The sequence below is a fragment of the Bos mutus genome, chromosome 19, assembly GCF_027580195.1.
Source record: "Bos mutus isolate GX-2022 chromosome 19, NWIPB_WYAK_1.1, whole genome shotgun sequence".
NCBI lineage: Eukaryota > Metazoa > Chordata > Mammalia > Artiodactyla > Bovidae > Bos > Bos mutus.
The window spans coordinates 41,798,609-41,818,476 of record NC_091635.1 but is presented as its reverse complement, the minus strand read 5'-3'; the positions used below and the strand labels follow the sequence as shown (position 1 = coordinate 41,818,476).

The window sequence follows — 19,868 nt, the reverse complement described above, 5'->3', positions numbered from 1 at the left end:
CTAAATAGGAAAAGGAGTACGTTAAGGCTGTATATTGTCACCATGCTTATTTAACTTATATGTAGACTACATCATGAGAAACGCTGGGCTGGAAGAAGCACAAGCTGGAATCAAGACTGCCAGGAAAAATATCAATAACCTCAGATATGCAGATGACACCACCCTTATGGCAGAAAGTGAAGAGGAACTAAAAAGCCTCTTGATGAAAGTGAAAGTGGAGAGTGAGAAAGTTGGCTTAAAGCTCAACATCCAGAAAACGAAGATCATGGCATCTGGTCCCATCACTTCATGGCAAATAGATGGGGAAACAGTGGAAACAGTGTAAGACTTTATTTTTTTGGCCTCCAAAATCACTGCGGATGGTGACTGCAGCCATGAAATTAAAAGATGCTTACTCCTTGGAAGGAAAGTTATGACCAACCTAGACAGCATATTGAAAAGCAGAGACATTACTTTGCCAACAAAGGTCCACCTAGTCAAGGCCATGGTTTTTCCAGTAGTCATGTATGGATGTGAGAGTTGGACTGTGAAGAAAGCTGAGCGCCAAAGAAATGATGCTTTTGAACTCTGGTGTTGGAGAAGACTCTTGAGAGTCCCTTGGACTGCAAGGAGATCCAACCAGTCCATCCTAAAGGAGATCAGCCCTGGGATTTCTTTGGAAGGAATGATGCTAAAGCTGAAACTCCAGTACTTTGGCCACCTCATGTGAAGAGTTGACTCATTGGAAAAGACTCTGATGCTGGGAGGGATTGGGGGCAGGAGGAGAAGGGGACGACAGAGGATGAGATGGCTGGATGGCATCACCGACTCGATGGACGTGAGTTTGAGTGAACTCCGGGAGTTGGTGATGGACAGGGAGGCCTGGCGTGCTGCGATTCATGGGGTTGCAAACAGTTGGACACGACTGAGCGACTGAACTGAACTGAACTGAATGAGCTTAGAAACTAGTTCTGAAGATGCTGTTCTGCAAGCAGACTGGTTTTGCTCTGTATCAGAAACACTGCCAACAGAGAAAGGATTCCAGGGAGAAAGGAGATTCTGCAGCCTCGGGGTTGCTCACACACACATCCTGAGGACTCCCCTGCCTCATCCACCCATCTTAAAGCTGCTTCCCTCATTAGAACAGTGTTCTCACAAGTTAAGCATGCAACTTCAAAACAATTATATGCATGCCAAAGTCTTTAAATCATAATATGCCTGTCAAGAAGAACATGGTTCCATCCCAGCTCCCTCTCAATCCTGTATATCAATGAAGACAGGGTGATGAAGGCCATCCTCTACAGAAGAATATGATTAAAAGTTAAAGTCAGGATGCTGAAATTATCAAAGTTTCTGCTGCTCAGCAGTAAAAACCATAAAAACACTACCGTCAGCCAGTGCCGCTTGTAAAGACATCAATGTGCTTCCTCATCACTATGCTTAGAAACAGCAGAGTGATAATCTCATTTTACATCTACTGTATTACGGTTCACAAAGTGTTTTCACAGATGTTCTTATTTGATTTTCACCATCAAACTGTGAAAATTCTTACTCCCATCATACAGGTATCTCCAAACTCATTAATCTAAAGCTATGGAGTCAGAAAGCAGCAGAATGAGAACCAAAATCAGCTTCCTGGTTCTTCCAAATCTTGAGCCCAATCTGTTTTTAAAGAACCTTTGCGAGTTCTCTTATTTCTGGGGAACACAATGGAATATCCATCACGGTAACTTCCTCAACCATAAGGTCAAGCATTTCCCTCTCCATTAGTCTTCATTTACTGAGTTTCCACTGCTTCCTAACCAATGCCACCCTGGAGGTACCATGCTGTAGGAAGGACACAAAGCAAACCAGTTATGACCTACCCCGTCAAGAAGCTCAGCCTCTAGGCAGAGAAGACCAGAGTCATTCATCTACTCAAGTATTACTGGACACTATGCTTCCCAGGCAGTGCAGTGATAAAGAATCCACCTGCCAATGCAGGAGACGCAAGAGACACATGTTCCATCCCTGGGTCGGGAAGATCCCCTGGAGGAGGAAATGACAACCCACTCTGGTATTCTTGCCTGGAAAATTCCATGGACAGAGGAGCCTGGTGGGCTACATACAGTTCACGGGGCCACAAAGAGTTGGACATGACTGAACTCTCTCACATCCACCCACACCTCCCCCTCCCACGTTATGCTAAGCAATGTACTAAGTGGCAAGATTTCAGAAACGGTCCTTGCTCTCAGGGATCACAGTCGAGAGGCAATGTGAAAAGAACAATCAACTACAAACTGCTTCTTGGCATATAGACCTATGTAAGACTCAACTATTCATGGATCCCAGACAACCCAGAGCCTCAGAAGTTTGGTCTTTTGGTACCTGAAGGTGACAGTGGCCCTTCCCTGATTCTTTCTATATCTCAACAACTGCTATTCAGCAAATGGTAATTAAGCCAGTGATCTTCTAGAGATGATGAAGTTAAGGATCTTGAGGTGTTCATGAGAAGACTATTTTTTTATGTTTTGGCCATGCCCAGAATCATGTGGGATCTTAGTTTTCTGACCAGGGATCGAACTCATGCCCCCTGAGATAGTAGCACAGAGTCTTAACCACTGGACTGCCTGGGAAGTCCCGAGACTATAGTCTTAGAAGAAGAAGGTGTATTTCGGTATTGCGACAACCTACCTGATAAAGGAAGGTTCTGGGAGTGGAGACATTTCCCTGGGAACAGAGACTGAAGTCCACCAAGCATACAGTGGTCCACCAACCACGTTTAGGTTCCTTCTGAGAACTAAGTCCTGGGAAGAAAGGTGAGCCCTAGAAAAGTCGTGTTCTGTACGTGAGCTGGCTTGTCTTGGAAAACTGGCAGCTCTTTAGACAACAGGCCAAGGATCTTTATTTTATTTTCTGGCTTCAAAGAATATGCCCCACAGTGCTAGAAGACAGGCACCTTCTCCCCAGGACAGAAGGGTGTCCTGGGAGCGTGGCGCTCTTACAGAATATCTTCCCATCTTCACAGCTATGGATGTTTCCTTCCAGATCGTTTGTTTAAAAGCAATTACTGGCCAGAGAGTGACTGTTCACCGCTCCTCAACTTGCTATTTATTTTAACCACTACCTGATCTTGAAGACATTGTAAGCTATAAAATACTTCATAGCAATGGAGCTCTCAATCTTCAGAAAGTGTACAACTGAAGGATATGCATCTCACAGAGTAGCTCTCTGTGAGGCCTGAGAGGGCCTATAAACTGTTAACAGTAACATCTACACACAAACCAATTAAAAAACTGGTCAAAGGGGCTTCCCTGGCAGTCCAGTGGTTAAGAATCTGCCATGCAATGCAGGGGACACCAGTTTGATCCCTGGTCTGGGAAAAGTAAGCCTGTGTGGACAACTACTGAAGCCCACGTGCCTGGAGCCCGGGCTCTGCAACAAGAAAAGCTACCACAGTGAGAAGCCTGTGCACTGCAACTAGAGGAAGTCCACGTGCAACAACGAAGACCCAACACAGCCAAAAATTAAAAAAAAAAAAAAAAAAAAAGCTTGTCAAAGACATTAATTATTTCAAGCAAACACTCCTAAACCTCTGCTGCAGGACTCTAACATCTGAACTCCCACCAACAAATCAAATGATGTGCCTCTGTTGCTGAAGAGGGTGTCTAGATTGGTCTATTGAGAAAACCACAGACATACACCCCTCAGCTAACTGTAATGCCTGCGCTGGGTCAAAGATTCAAAGTCCAGAGCCAGATGATCCCAACTTACAGCTAAAGGATGGAAGAAGCCCGGTTTTAATTTAGAATGTCTCTTTCATTCACTAATGAGGCAGCAGCTCACCACTGCAGGTGGAAGATGTTGGTAGTTGTCATGGTTCTTGGCTCTCTAATTAAGAGGATCTATTTCAAGTCATATACCAGTGCGGTTGATCCCAGTCTAACCTCACTGCTCTCCTTCGCCTATTAATACATGTGAACCTGCCCAACATTAACATTTACTTCAGATTTAGTCGCTACCAGCGGGACCTGTTGCTCCATAGCTCTGCGCTAATTATCCATCCAGCACAAGCAGATTTTCAATATAGAACTGGAAGGGAGAGGGGGAGGGGATCGAGAGAACAAAGGGAGGAGGGGAGAGGTGAAGGGAGACAAGGAAGCAGAAAGACTGCCTTTTATTTCAGAGATCTCTTTTTTCGCATCACAACATGCAGATAAAAATGGTATAGGGCTCTGGACTTTTTTTTTTTTAATATGCTGTTTCTGATGTATGGCTTGCAAATGTCCATTCAGCTAAGTGACACTGACATTTTAAAACTTGAACCAAAGGCAGTCGGAGAGACATGAAAATATCACCTAACCAAATTAAAAGCTTTGGTGTATGTCTTAAGACAAAAGGAAGCAGGTGGATGAAGAAATACTTAAAAAAGAACACACTCCATTTTCTCTCCCTGGACTGTCAAAATATTCTATGTAATACACACAGGAACACTGTTCGAACAGCCTTTCTGTACACAATACACCAACAGCCTTCCACTCGGTTCTCTTCTAAAAGAGGTCAGTCAAATGAACTGGTTAGGGTCCCTCCTGTCAGAACCCATCATTCTCCAAGAATCAGAAGCTCTCCAGCCCCACAAATGGTCATTTCAGTTGAAATAAAATATCAGACTAAGAAAGATTTCACTGCCTGCAGCCCCCTTCCCCATCATCTATGTCCCCTCCCCTTTTTGGGGTGGTGGTGGTGGCGGGGGTGTTCAGCCAGCAAACAATAGCACTGAGCGGTTCTGATTTTTAATTTCACAGTTCACGGGTCTCATCCATCCACGTGAGGTCCACTACCAGATAAAAATCCTGCATTTATATTTAACGGCATTGTGCAAGACCGACTGCTGAAGACAATACATGCTCAGAACAGGCCTCTTCTCTCTGACTGGCCCTGCTGCTCTTGGCCAGCTCAGGAAATGTGTCGGTACTAGTCAAAACGGGATCGCTGACAGGACCATAGCCGTGTCTCAGCCTCCCAGCAGCCATCTTGATCTACAAAGGCATCTACCCGCATAAGAAACAAGCCTTTCATAAACTGAAATCAGTTTCTGTCCTGGAAAAGCTAAGAGGTGACGGTTCAAGTTTAATTTAAAAACATCTGTTTAAATTAAAAGCTGTATTAATCATTTCTCAATTTACTGGTCTGTGTTTTGAAGGAACAAAACTTAATGAAATTTAAATGTCAGAAGAAATAGTAAGCGTCCCCTGGACACTTGTGTGGGCATTAGCTTTTCCCTTCACGGATGGCCTACCTTTCAAAGGCAGGAAAGATGGTCACACTGAAGGATACTGAAGAGATGAAAGTGAAGAGAAGTTCATGGGGTCCCTGAACCTTATTTCTTCCTCTCCTTTATCCCAGCTACTGACTCAAATACAGCTAATGCCACGAAGTACATAAAAAGTACACGCACTGCTGGTTTTTCATGCAGAGCCTCAGTGGCTGTGTTAACAAGGAGGCCAGTGCAGTGCCAGGCCACTACAAACGCCCCATTGAGAAACTTAGCTAGTTGCGTCACTTCCACAGGCATATAATCCTTTCAAACTAGCTGACTGTGCCCCCCAATTTTATTGCCTTCTATGTAGAGCTTCATTGGCCGTCCTCCCAGTGAAGGACACCTGGAGAAGAGGATTACAAGTAGTGCAGGGCAAGGAGGAGGCGGGGAAGACCACCGGCACTTATACCAGGGGTTCGCCTCTGCTAACTTCTCTACCAGCCGAGCCCGGTGCCACAGGACCTGATCTATCACTGGCGTGGCTGTTCTTGCGATCCTGGCTTCTCCACAATGGAAAATGAGCTGGCTGCAAACATTTTAAAAATGGGCTTCATTCATTCACCTAATGATGGATGCTGGAGTCCACTTGTTTTAGAAAAGAGTCGATATTCTGGCCTCAACAGTCACTTTTTAATGGTCTCAAGGAACATTCCATGGGAAAGTAGAACAATTTTAACTGTGTATTCCATAAAAGTCTCCGAGGTATGGAAAACAAAGACTAAAAGTCTCCGAGGTACTGGGTACTGTTTTGTGGTCAAATTTCAGTGGACGGCCAAGAGTAAGGAAATAGCCAGGCCACACTCTCCTTGTGAACACAGCTCAGGGAATCTGGAACAGTTCACATCTTACAAATACTGGGCCTAAAATTCTATAAAGGTTGGGAAAATGAAAACCAGTGTAACACCTTAGATGTAGGGAGACCAACTATTTGAATCCAGCTAAATGTGGAGAGCAGGTTTCTACCCATGGCCCAGCTGCTCTTCCCCAAGAAGGATTTCTGCTTCATTTACTCTCCTCTGACAGGGTCTTCTTTAAAAAAAAAAAAGGAAGGAGGAGGCATAAAGCTACCATTTGGGCCAAAACAGCACAGGACTTATTCCCCTCGTCTTTGACTCTGCCGCTCGCCCCTCCCCCAAGTTCACTTAGAAACCTCAAAGCTCCCCGCCCTGCCCTGCTGAAGTAATCTCCTGGGCATGCTGTCAGACTGTGCTGTCGTGGTTTGATGCCACAGCTAAGTGCTGACTTGGGCTTCTGAAGCCTTCCAGTTATACCCCTGGTGACCTATTTAGGAGCTAAACACACTTGTCAGAGACAGCGCCATGATTCTTCCTTTCTGCCCACTGTTCTCTCACATGGTCCCCCACCAAAGAACAATCACCCTAAAGGCCTGAAAGTGTGCACACAAATGGTAAGACTTGGGGAAAGCCTGCATGCAGCAAGCATACAGGCCCTGGACAGGAGTTCTTTCCTGTGACTTAAATAACCAGCAGACATTTTTCTTACTTCAATGCCACAAACTGCAGCTCAAAGTCAAAGATGTCTGATATCATGGAGTCAGGTGTCAGAATTACCTTGAGTTAGATGACTAAGTGTCATCTCTGCCAGGCAAAACTGAGAGGACTACCAAGGAGGAATAAAGCAAGACACAGATAATAGAGCAAAACAATGTCAATATCAGCATCAATAAAGGTCAAAATTAGTGACAGAATTCTCCCTACATTTAAGATGGTCTTTCATAAAAATGGTAAGCAAGGTCAAGCAAAGTTAAATATGGCCAACCCAGGTACAGAACTATGGAATATTACAGGCTCAGACACATTTAATGAGATTCACGTAGTAAAATTTTCACAATGTATTTTGACCAATAACAGTTGATTGTTCATGGAGAAAGTTCACCGTAGAGTTTCTCCCTAGTGTTTCCAGAGCTTCGTTAAAACCAGGAATCAGAACTCTTGACAGTTAGTGAACATGGGAATTAAAAAGCTTCCAGCTCATCGCACGAGCCCATGGCTGGTAGAAAGAACAGGAGTAGCTCCACACTGCCCAAATTTGTAATGCAGAGACTTCTCTAAACTCACTCAAAGTTCCATGCATTTCATTGGCTTTTCTGCTCTGTTCTTTGCACAAATGCAGACAGGGAAACAAATACCCAGCATCCTTCTGAGGATCACAGCTGGATAAAAACCTGTAAAATCATTGGTGCTGCCTGGAATTTAACCTTGCTAGCAATTCTGAGGTACCCCCACTCCTGCCTGGCCTGGAGGTACAGTGATGTCTTTGGCCTATGGATAAATTCAAATCCCACAGAATCCTCTCCTGTTTTGTGCTGTGCTGTGTTCAGACGTGTCCAACTCTTTGCGACCCCATGGACTGTAGCCCGCGAGGCTCCTCTGTCCATGGGACTTCCCAGGCGAGAATACTGGAGTGGGTTGCCATTTTCTTCTCTAGCCGATCTTCCCCACCCAGGGATCAAACCTCCATCTCTTGCATCTCCTGCACTGGCAGGCGGATTCTTTACCACTGAGCCACCCGGGAAGGCCCCTCTCCTGCTCACTTGAGTTTACTTCAAAAAGAGCCTTATACAAGCCCAAAGCACTGAGAGAGACCAACGTTAGGTTCAGGCGTTGACACACTCTACCCTGTAACTAAGGCTTTTGTCCTTTCAAGACCAGGAAACATTTCCTGGGAGATACCCTGGATAATTTGTCAGAAAACAGGGGAAGGGCAAGGATTAAACACCCAAGCTACTAATACATAGGAAAGCAAATGTAATTAGGGAGAAAGGAACGGTCACCGTGTTTATGTTAACAAAGGTACCATCCGCTTCGAAGAACCCAGACATCATTTCTGTTACCCAACCAGTGTTTATCTTTGCACGTCTTTCATTTGTGACACCACTAAGTATTATGCAACAGTGAGCAGAGGAGATGGGTCAGTCTCTGGCTTTTAACTAGTTTAGTGAGCACTGAGTATAGGATTGCAAAAGGAAAAGGAGTGTAGTTCTTTGAAAGAGTGAGTCAACTTTTTCATTACTTAGAAAATGTCATCAATCTGCAAGGTATACCTGGAATTTGCTTATTGTGAATTCAACAAGAGCTGTGTGTAATGGCCAAGCCCCTTTTCGCTGATGGGTCAAATCAACGATTTCTCCTTTTATCAGTGGTCCAATACACCTCTCAGTGTCTTTTGCTTCCCATACAAAACTTCATCTTTAGAAAAAAGAACAAAAAAGACACACAAAAAAAGACTTCATCTTTATTCTTATTTGTTGAGATTAGATTTAGAAAAAAATTAAGGCTTAAAGGATGAGGAATTTGATATCTGGAAATGGCAGGCAGAAAAAGGAGTCACCTTCTTATTCTTCTTAACTGTTCTTGAGTCATGGGAAAGGCAGTCAGCTAGTGACCTGTGCATGCGGCCTGGGCACAGTGACAAATCTGCAACACCAAAGTGCCTTTTTGAAATTTGGTCTAGGACTTGCACTGAATACAATGTCCTCCTCTTGCAGGAAATTGGCAGAGGGACAGCTGTACTCCTGTCCTGTCTCCTGGGAGGCTAGCATTATGCAGAGGTGCTCTCAGAAATGTCACTCATTGAATGGCAATGCAGCTGGCCCATGCTGTACTCCCTAGGGGTTTTAAGTCAAAGAAAGAGCAGTGGAGGAGGGAAGACAAACTTTTTCCCCCCTGCTCTAATTACTTAAAACTCTGGCACTTTAAAACTAGAATGCATTTCCAGGAGCCTGTGCGGCATTATCATAGTAAATGCCATCATAACCTCACCAGAATTTTCTACCAGGTTGGCCTGCTTAGCTACACACCCAAGGAATTGCTGTTTATGTGCTGGGGGTGGGACACGAAAGCCCAGAGATGGATTTTAAAACTCTTACCCAGAACCCAAAACAAACAACAATCAACTTCATCTATTTACTATTGTGCTAGCAACTTATAGAAGAAAAAATATACCCGTTTCTGTTAAGAAGCAGGACACCTGCATATCTAGGGTACCAAAACAAAAAAACAAAAAAACCCCTCCTGGTTTCTTTTATAACCTACATAAAACCTTCAAGCAAATAGTCTCTTTGTGCTGTCTCCCTATTTAGTGCTATCTGGGGTTAGATATAAAGATACATATAAACAGGTGAGGAGTTCACTGCAATGTTCGAACAAACTTTTTGTTCTTGTTAACTGGGATCAAAAAGCTCACTAATTCATCTACAGTTATGTCCACCCCAAGGCTGTTACCTATCAAACTGAGGTGATTAAAATCTTCCTCCTTAAACCAGGGCCCTCCATGTATGAGAAGTGCCTGTACACAGAAATTTTCTATTGTGGCTGGTGGGAGACAGGTGGTGGATTTTTTTATACATCCTCCATGGTAACTTCTAGCTTTACTTTTTTGTTAAGAGTGGTCACCCAGAAAAGCTGAAATAGCAGCACACCAAATCATTATAAGGTTCCCTCTACTGAGACACATCATTCTGAGTTCATGAAGAAAAATCCTTTACTTACTGTCTCAACATAGACAACATAGGCAAAGACATTAAAGTGTGCTTAAATCTACCATCTTTTACTAGGTAAGAGTAAAAATTAAAAAATAAGAAGATAGAGGGAGTGAAAAGACAACCCATAGAATGGGAGAAAATACTCGCAAGTCATGTATCTGACAAAGGACTTGTATCTAGAACATGTAAGAACTCTTACAACTCAATAATAAAAATACAAATAACCCAATTAATATCAAAGGATCTGAATAGACATTTTTCCAAGAAAATATACAAATGATCAAGAAGCACACGAAAAGATGTTCAATATCGTCAGCCATCAGGCAAATGCAAATCAAAACCACAGTGAGAGAGCATGTCATACCCATAAGATGGCTTTAATCAAGAAGACAAGTAATAGCTAGCACTGAAAAGGACGTAAGGAAACTGGAGTGCTCACACAGTGCTGATGGCAATGCAAAATGATGCAGCCCCTGGGGAAAATAGTCTGCCAGTTCCTCACAGGTTAAATGTAAGAGTTACCATATGACCTAGAGATTTTACTCCTGGGTATATACCTACGAGAAATGAAAACAGATGTCCATGCGAACGCTTGCACTCAAGTATCTACAGCATGATTATTCACAACAGCAAAAAGAAGAAATAACTCAAATATCCATCGACTGATGAATGGACTTAAAAAATATGGTGGTGTGTGTGTGTGTGTATATATATAAAATATGGTAGTCATACATAGAAACGTTTTCAACCATAAAAAAGAATGAAGTACTCACAAATCTTAGAAGGATGAACCCCGAAAACTTACTGAGCCGTTCTGAGTACCACTTTACTTCTATTCAAGAACTTAATAAAAAACAGTGTTTCATGCAACACATAGTAGTGACTATTTGAATTCCTTTTCAGCTCAAATTAAATAATTTATTTGCCTTTATGATCTGGCTTTTAAAAAATTCTCTTGGAAACACACTTGATTAAGAATTTTAAAAAGACCAAGCTGAATCTCACCTCCAAGATTAAAATGAAGGCAGTACCTAACTATGACTTCTACACATTTAAACACGTTAAAAAACAAATAAACAAACATAAAAACCCCAATACCACATAACTCATTTACAAAGGCCTCAAACAGTCCTAACTTATTAATGGAGCCCATCTGTAAAGTACTTTGAGGGCCTTAAAGAACAGCAGGAGATTGACATTTTGTGAGTAAACAACTCATCCCAAGTATTATCCTTATATTTTTAAACAGTGTTTATATGTTATCTTCAAACTATAGCACTCATTTCATTAGAATTGGCCCTTGAGCCCCACGTTAAGTTTACAAAACCTTTGGTAAAAATAAATAAAATAAATCTAAAAAAACAGTAAAGTTCACAAAGCATGCACATTGAAATTGAGTTAAAGTTAAATGGTAGTGGAACCTCAATGTCTGAGTGGATCATTTAAAAACAATACTACACATCCAGATTCCAACAAAACACAGCAAATGCAAAAATAAATAAACATAAAATCAAATTAGAGTTGTTTTTTAAAGAAATCTTTTAGCGGCTCTGCACAGCATGTGGGATTAGTTCCCCCACCAGGGATTGAACCACATCCCCTGCAGGGGAAGCAATACTAAGCACTGGATCTCCAGGGATGTCCCAGGTCTGTTTACTGTTGAATCGTTTTACTATGAGGGGGCAGAAGGGAAGGAGTTCAGATGCTGTCATCCCCAGTTCTTCAGTGCCAGGCTTCTGAGCACTCAGAATGTCAGAAACAAAAGATTTGTAAGATAACAGTAAAATAAATCTATTTTAATTCACCACTTGCTTGATACTATTCTAACGACAACAAAAGCAGAAAAATCAGCCCCTTAGAAGTTCGAACAGTATACAGGTTTTCTACAAGGCAGTTTTCTACTGTGTGTGAAACCTTTCTTGTTATGACTCACTGAAAATTAAATATGCAAAACTCCAAGCTGAGCTTAGTTTTGCCTGTGCAGAGACCTTTTTACTCTCATTCTTCGAAAACCTCGTTTTGGATCTTGCTGCCAACACCAGAGAGAGGAAAGCTGGCCAACAATTCCAAATATAACATGCGGAGGCAAATGCTACAGAAATCTGTCTGACGGGAAGCAACCATGCTGAGGTCTGCGAGGGAGATGCACTTCTCAACCAGACCGTTCTGGTCCCTCAGACTGTCTGCAGCAAAACGCAATCAGAAGGAACTATTTAGGTTCCAGTCAGCCTCACTATACTCCCTTTGCTCCTGAGAACAATCCCATCCATCTCAAACAGAAAGATGGGTCAGCTGCAACTAGAGCTCTGCCAGTTTTCTAATTTTTTTTTTTAAAGGCTAATTTTTAGGGACCAGTCCATGGAGATCAGTATTTTCAGAAAGCTCAACAATTACGATAAAGGTCAGGTTCACTAGGGAACACTTGAAAACATCTCTTCCTAGTTCTCTACAGGCAAATTTAGTAACCCTTACCACCACTCTGAATAACTGATAAACCAGTTAAACTTGGATAAAATGGATTACCCTATTACTTAAACAAATATGAAGACATCAGCCCCTCAAGTTCAATTCTTCAGTGAGTCCAGGATTCTGAGCACAGGACAATCCATTCCCTCACCCAGAAGGTTATCAGAGAAAACCCAGAAACAGGGCTCCCGGTCTAATCCGGAAGAAAGGCTCCTCATACAGAGCACTGGCCTCTGAGAAAAGACAAGACAATTAAAACAGCTTATTGGAGCAATCAATTCCTCCAGTAGGTTATCTTAGAAAAATCCCCTGTGATTATGTCCATGTCACTAAGTCCAACAGGTAAAGTTTGCTTAAAATCACTTCTGGAGCCTTTTACTAGATCCTGTTCACTGTGAGACAAGCTGGTCAGGCACACCAGAGACTGAAATTGGACTTGTCTCCCAGAGCTTGGAATGGAGACCCACAGCAGCACTGCGATTATGACCTACAGAGTTTGCAAAACTATCTTCACTTTTGTACAGTGTCCAAGAGGAAAATCATCATTACAGTAATATGCTTATGTAAATAATCCAGTCTTAGCCAGTTAAAAAGGGAAGCAAGAGAGAACAGACACACCTCCTAACCTCACTCTCACATGACACAAATAAGTGATAATGGGCCAAATTACCGAGCACACTCAGGAATCCAAATTCTCTGACACTATTAACTGCTTGACCTAACTACCCAGGTTGAAACGGTTAAAGAAATACTTCTGGGCTAGAAAGAGCGTGGGGTAGGAAGCAGTAAAGTGGGATAAACCTCACTTGAAAGAAGGCTTCCTGCCTTTGTACCAAAATCTACAATGTTTTGTGATTTTTGTAACTACTGAGATACATCAATGTTACATTCAGTACTGGCATCTTCAAAGAGGGAACTGGAGATGTGAAACAAGGGCTGTCTCATTTACTAGGATTCTCAAATCTCTGATTACCAGTTTCCATTCATGGTCTAAAAAAAAAAGTAGTCAATGAAATGCACAGTCTGAATCTCAAAAAGACAGAAGGAAAAGCACCTCCCTCTCTCCTACCAGCTAAAGTAGAACTGTTAATTGTTACAACTTGACAAGACTTGGACTCATCTAGTGCAAAAATCCAGGAGTTAAGTTTTAGACTTTAAAAGCCCAATCTCAGGCAAAACAGCACACTTTCCCCCTGCCTGAGGTTTTTAATAAACAATTTCAGCTTGATTAAACAACTGATAATAAAGAGCCTACAAAAGTCTCACTCAGTATGGGAATCACCCTTCTTGGTTAACATTCACTTCATTCTAGAGGTAAAATATTAACCCATGTTTTAAATCAAGGAGTCTACAATTCACTCTTAGTATGTATCGAACACAATCACGAAACAAACAAAAGCAACAGGGAATAACTAGTAAGCAACACAATGCCACTCAGTACAAATCTCTTCTGTGCTCAACAACAGCACAGGAAATGTGACAGGAGATGGCTTACACCTTATAGGAAGCAAAGGCTAAAAACCACAGACCCTTCCTGCTGGCCTTAGTCACTAAGCAATAAAAATTTTAAAGCCATCAGCAAAGCTCCCCCAGGATAATCATTTTTGTCTCTGCAACATTACAAGCCAAGATGGGGTGCTCTCCTGGGCAAAGGAATTTTGGGAATGGTAATGGGAGCTTCCTACAAAACTTCTGACCACAGACTTAATTAGCCCAGTATCAGTCATCTGTCTAATAAGTGTTCCCAAACCTGCAATTAGTACAAATACACAATAGGCACTATTTCACCAACCTAGGGGCGGAATGTGAATAGAACTGTATAGAGAGCTTAAGGAAAACCTCACTTTATGGTTTTGTTTTGTTTTTTAAAGAGAAGGCTAAAAATGGCAATATCAAAACTGGTGGGAACAAATGCAACAGCCCCTCTCTTTCCCGCTCTCTCTGGCCCAGCCATCTCCTCTCGCAAACATCTGCCTCAGTCAACTGTTGCTGAACAGAACAAGAGCCATCCGAACAAGATGTGATCGGGGTCCCGGCGCAGATGTGGGATTTTTGAGGAAGGCCGAGGTGATTTCTCCTGGCAGGAGCTGGAGTTTACACTCTTCTTGGTCGGATTGTTCTGGGCTGAGCTGCTGAGGAAGATCAAGCAGCGGGCGACTAAACCCGGTCCCTCCCTCCCTCTTCGATCTCTCCCCTCCCCTTGCGTTCAGTAAGTGGGGGTAAGAAAAAGCGCCCGGCTTTCCAGCTCTCCGCTCCTTAAAAATGCCCTCGCGGAGCAGTGAAATCGGCGCCCAAGGGCAATTTTAATTGTCTAACCCGGCTCGATTTCCTAAGAGGCGGCAGCGCCGGGAGGGGAGGGAAGAGGCAGGCAGCTCCGACAGGCAACAGGGGCAAGCGGCGGGAGAGAAAGGGAACCCCAGCGGCAAGACCCCAGCTCCGGCCCCCGACGGGCTTCCGCCGAAAGGACTCCGAGGTTACCCCCACCGCTCCCCGGGAGACGTCTGCAAATCATATATGCAGCCAAAATGGCGCTGAGAATAAAAATATAATTTAAAGGCGGGTCGCCATATTGTAAACAGAGAAGCAGAGCAAAGGCGGACTCAGAGACACCCTCCATGATTTCTTCCACGACCGCGAGCGCCCAGGTGCCGGGTCCCTCAGGCCTGGACCAGGGCAGCTCCGGCGGCCGAGGGCTCCGCGCACCCACCCCGAGGACAGCCCATCCCGGCAGGAGCCCGAGGGCGGCGGGCAGGCGCGCGGGCGGCGAGCGGCGCAGGGCCCGGAGCTCCTCCCCTTCCTCCCCCGCCACCGCCGGCCGTGCCCCGCCGGCTCCGTCCCGGCTCCCCAGCGACTTCCAATCCCAGATGGGGCTCTCCGCACTCCTCCCCACCCCCACCTCGGGGTCCGGACCTACGGCTGCTCCTCCCCCTCAAACGGCCGGATCCGGGCCGCACCTGGGGGCAGGGAGGCGCTCGCCCCAGCGGCTGCAGAGAGCTAGCGGCTGCAAGCGCCCGTTATCTCGGCCAGCAGGGGTAGGCCGGGTGAAGGAATGTGCCGGGAAGGGTCCGCCAAGGGGCTCCGGAGGGGGTCCCCAGACCTTACCAGCACTGGAGATGGAAGGCGGCCGGGCAGTGGTCACAGCACAGGAGGTCCCCACCTTCTTTGCAGCTATCGCAGCTGTCGTGGTTGGTGGCCCTGCCGCTTCTCCGGGGCTCCTTCTCAGGCTTCCGACTCCGCTTTTCGGCCTCGTCCGTCTTGGGGGGAGCCAGCAGAGCCTGGATTTGCTGCACACACATACAAATGGCGTGTGTGCACACTCGGAGCTCCCGGGCGGTCCGTCGCCCCCCCGGCGCAGCATCTCCGTCACCCACCCCTCTCCCCCCTTTTGTCCTTCTTCCTCCCATCCAGGCTGCTCCCAGAACCTCTTAGCCCCCGGAACCAGGGGGAGCCCACCCTAACCGCGTTCCTGCCGCACAACGAGCACCGCTTCTTCCAAATGGGGAGGATCAGAGTAGGGGGATGGGGAGAGGGTGCGCGGTTCCCTTCTCGCCACTTCCTTGTATGGACAGTGGGGGACTCCAAAGCCAGGCTCGGGAAGGGCCTGAAGCCCGGTACCCGGACGTGCTGGGGGAAGCACAAAGGGGCCGACAAGAAGGGGGTGGGGAGGCCCGCCGGTGCAAAGAGATGGAGTGGGCTGGCGCTTCGGGAGAGCGAATCGAGGGCGGCGGGTAGGTGAAACTGCTGCAAACGTCCTCGGCGGCTGAGCTCAGCCCCCCGAGTTGCAAAGATGGGAGGGAGAGTCTCGGTGAGGAAGAGCCCCCCTCCCCCGGCCCTCCTGCGCTGCGAGCTCAGGGCCGGCTTTGTGGGGCGGAGGGCGGAGGTTCCCTCCCGGCGCTGGGGGAAGGGGATGAGGTGGGCCACTCTTACCTCCATCAGCCCCCCCGACGTGTCCAAGTCGTACACGATCGTCTTGGTCTCCATTTTCTCCCACATTCATCCACCTCCCGGGCTGGGCGCTCTCTGCTCCGGCCCCCCCAACCCCGGGGGGAGGGGGGAAGCGGGAAGCGGGGGGAGGGGGCGCTCCTGACCCCGGCCCTTCTTCTTTTTTCCAAACACGGGTCCCGACTTCCTCGCCCTGGCTCCCCCCCACCCCCCGGCCCCCAGTCCCCGGGACGGCAGCGTCCTCCCCACGGGCCGTGAGGGGGGAGCGGCCCCTCAGCCCCGGCCCGGCGGCTGGCTGCACGGTGGGTCCCGGCTCGGGGGGGGGTCAGGCCTCGGCGGGGCCTAGTCCCACAGGCTAGAGCCGGCGCTGGCGACCGCTGGTCCGGCCGGGAAGGCTGGCGGGCGCTGCCATCCCGGGGTTGGGGGGATCGGAGGTGGGGGGGTGAGAGGTTAGGTGAGGTTGTGGTACGTGAGGTGACTGCGGGGAGGGTGATGGGGGGTGGTCCCCGGGCTCCGCCTCTCGCCGCCGCCGCCGTCTGCGTCCCGGCTGCCGCGCACTTGGCGCAAACTTACCGCGAGCGCCCGCAAAGCCACCCGCGCAGGCGCCCCGGGATCGCCGCTCGCCGCGCGCAACCGCAGTGACAGCCGGCGGCCGGGCTCCCGCGCAGCCGCAGAGAGGGGGCACCCCCCGGCGCGCAGCCGCGCTGGCATTCGTCTGGAGCGTCGAAGCCCCGCCTTTCAGCCCTGCGCCAGCGTACTGCGATGAAAGGGCGGGACTTGTGGTCTCGCGCAGGCGCCTGGGGAAGCTCCGCAGGGTCACGGCGCAGCCGCAGGAACACCGGGGCTCTTCATCCATTGGTGTTTGAGTGTAGACCAAGAGGACTCTAGTCTCGCGCAGGCGTGTTGCGGATGCTCCCCTCCCGTCCCACAATAACACAGTCGACTCCGGCGCAGGCGTATTGTCACCAGAAGGCCCTAACAAGAATGCTTCTCCTTTCGCCATTTTGGTAGTGGGTTATAGACTACCATGCCCTTGGAGTCCTCAGGAGTGAACAGAAAGGAGCAAAGTGTGGTGTTGGCTGGCGCTGGTAGGCTGTCGGTGACAGCATGTACTCCTAGGGATGTTGTACTGGACTGTTTGGTTCCAGCGTCAGGTGTGGCTGGACCAGGCGCCATATTGGTAAAGAGAAAAAGAAAAGCCATCGCGACGGAAAACGATGGTTTTGGTGTCGGGTTGGTTGGCTTCTGTTCTCTCTTCCCTCCCGCTCCCAGCAGTAAATTTTAGCCTGAGCATCCCTGCCTTTCGTAGTGATGGCACCGTGGAGGTCTGCCTGCCCGATACCACCCTCTTTTGATTACTCTCTCTGAAAACTGCCCTCCAAGAGGAAGCCAAAGGCTAAGAGTTTGTAATGCTGACAACGCCCAGCTACCTGCCCGCAGTGGACTTCAGCTCCCAGTTTGCAACGCGCCGAGGTCCAAAGGGCGAAGGGAGAGCATTGCACCCTGGGAGCAAGAATCGCGATGGGTCTGGTGGATTCTGGGAGCCGTAGTTCCGTGTGCGTGCGATGCAGTATAATGTAGGATGGACTCGGGGAAGGCAATGGCACCCCACTCCAGTACTCTTGCCTGGAAAATCCCATGGACGGAGGAGCCTGGTGGGGTGCAGTCCATGGGGTCTCGAAGAGTTGGACACGACTGAGCGACTTCCCTTTCACTTTTCAACTTTCATGCATTGGAGAAGGAAATGGCAACCCACTCCAGTGTTCTTGCCTGGAGAATCCCAGGGACGGGGAGCCTGGTGGGCTGCCGTCTATGGGATCGCACAGAGTCGGACACGACTGAAGCGACTTAGCAGTAGCAGCGGGGAAGAGCGAGATACCTTTCTGAGCTGCCGCTGTATGCTGGGATTTGTAGTCTGAATGTCTCACCTCGGACTCTGGGCGGGGCTTCACGCTCTCCACCGCGCCCGTCCCTCCCCTTGGTGCGGTCTACAGAGATGGCCAGTTGCCTCTGCCTGACTGTAGATGAAGCGGTGGAGGAGGGAGGGGCATCATTGTGCCTGACACGAGGCGTTTAGTTGGCATTGTTACCAGGTAGCTGTGTCTTGGCTCACTTTTGATATTAAGGTATACTTAGCATTCTCAGAAACCTAAAACTGGAAAGGGCTTAAAAACCATCTGTATTAACCTCTTCATTTCCCGATGCATAGAGAAGAGAAGTGATTTGCCTAGTTCACATAGTGAATTTATGGCAGACCTAAGAATGAAACATTTTTTTTTAATTCCCAGGCTGGGATACTGTCTAACTGTCTGAGAGGCGTTGCTGCTTTGGGGTGGGGGATAGTAAGGAGGGTGAGGTCGTGGGTGTGTGATCTTAGGTTTCTGTTCTTCTGACTTTCCTAATGATCCGGTTGGTGCCTGGGAAGAATAATAAAGTCCTGGGCCTTATTGATCAAGCAGGGGAATATGTCATGTAGATCGGCCCTCTCTACCCTCTACCAGCCTCAGCAAACAAGAAATCTTAGTGGCTCTGGAACAGAGAGAGAAGGGCTGAACTAGAAGTATGGAAGTGGCTGGACCTTATGTCTTCTTAGGCAGTATTTCATGCTACAGATGCTCAGAAGTGGGTATATCATGTACCCTCTCCTACTGGCTTCCTTCCTACAGCTCAGGGCCCATCCATGCTGCTGTGTCAGCCTGAAGGTATTATGGGGCAGATAAGTAAGCCACTGGCACATGCCCAAAGAGCAAGGCTTTGCTTTGATGAACACCGTCACTGCAGTTGAGAACAGACATAGGCATTAATGGGCTAATGAGGGAAATAATACTTGGCTCTGTTGACAAGTACCAGGGTAACTAATCACTCCACACACCTTCCTCTCAGAACTTGGAGGGTGAGGTCAGCCCAGTGGGGCTAGCAGTTGGTGCCACCTTGGAGAGCTCCTGCCCTGGATGTGCCAGGGGGATTGAGGAGAGCAGGTGGGATACACATGCCTTTGGAAGTGACCTCTTGTGGCTAATGTAGGCACTGCATTCTGCATGGGCTGGAGCCTCTCCATCTTTCAAGGTGGCTTGTGGTAGAACCAGGAGGTGGCCAGCCATAAGTGATCCAAGATCTCCGTGTTGGATAACTTTAGAAGTTCTGGTTGCTGCTACCATTTCCGTCTTCTGGCTTCTGAGTGCCCACAACTCCCTGTTGCCTTCCTTTTGCTCTTATTCTGGGGAGCAGCCATGCAGAGCACACCTCTAAGCATGGATGTGTGTGATGCGGACCAAGGCTGGCTAAACACATCTCAGGAGATTTCTGGGGGCCATAGGGAAGGGGCATAGATGCTGGGAGGGACCCAACAAGGCAAACTTAAGCACATCCTCTTTAGTCACCTCTTTCTGGAGTCCATGGACATAGCTTTTGTTAAATTAGAAGCTAAGCCCCTAGGCTACATTGCCTCCGCACTTGACAGTCTGGATGTTCTCTGAGGCCAAGACAGACCAGAGCCTCACGTTCAGGGGCTCAGTCTCTGATTCCTATTCCAATTTCCTAAAGCTTGCTAGCTGGAACAAAGTCAAGGAAGAAAGGCGTCAGGTTTTTTGGGCTTTTTCAGCAATACGATGGGTTTGAGGACAGACTTAGGACTGTGCTAGGCTTTGGTTCTGGACCTAGCAAAGAGGGGAAGTGAAG

At 47.3% G+C, this 19,868-nt stretch overlaps 1 protein-coding gene across 1 annotated transcript in view; it reads right to left on the bottom strand.

Annotated features, from left to right (window-relative positions):
- The window catches only part of PHF12 (PHD finger protein 12), a 39,475-nt gene extending 22,632 nt beyond the window's left edge, over positions 1-16,843 (bottom strand). Inside the window, 2 exon segments of the mRNA XM_005888200.3 lie at positions 15,351-15,532; positions 16,176-16,843. Of these exon segments, the coding sequence (XP_005888262.2) occupies positions 15,351-15,532; positions 16,176-16,241 (248 nt within the window). The 5' untranslated portion in view covers positions 16,242-16,843.
- Positions 16,844-19,868: the final 3,025 nt, after the last annotated feature.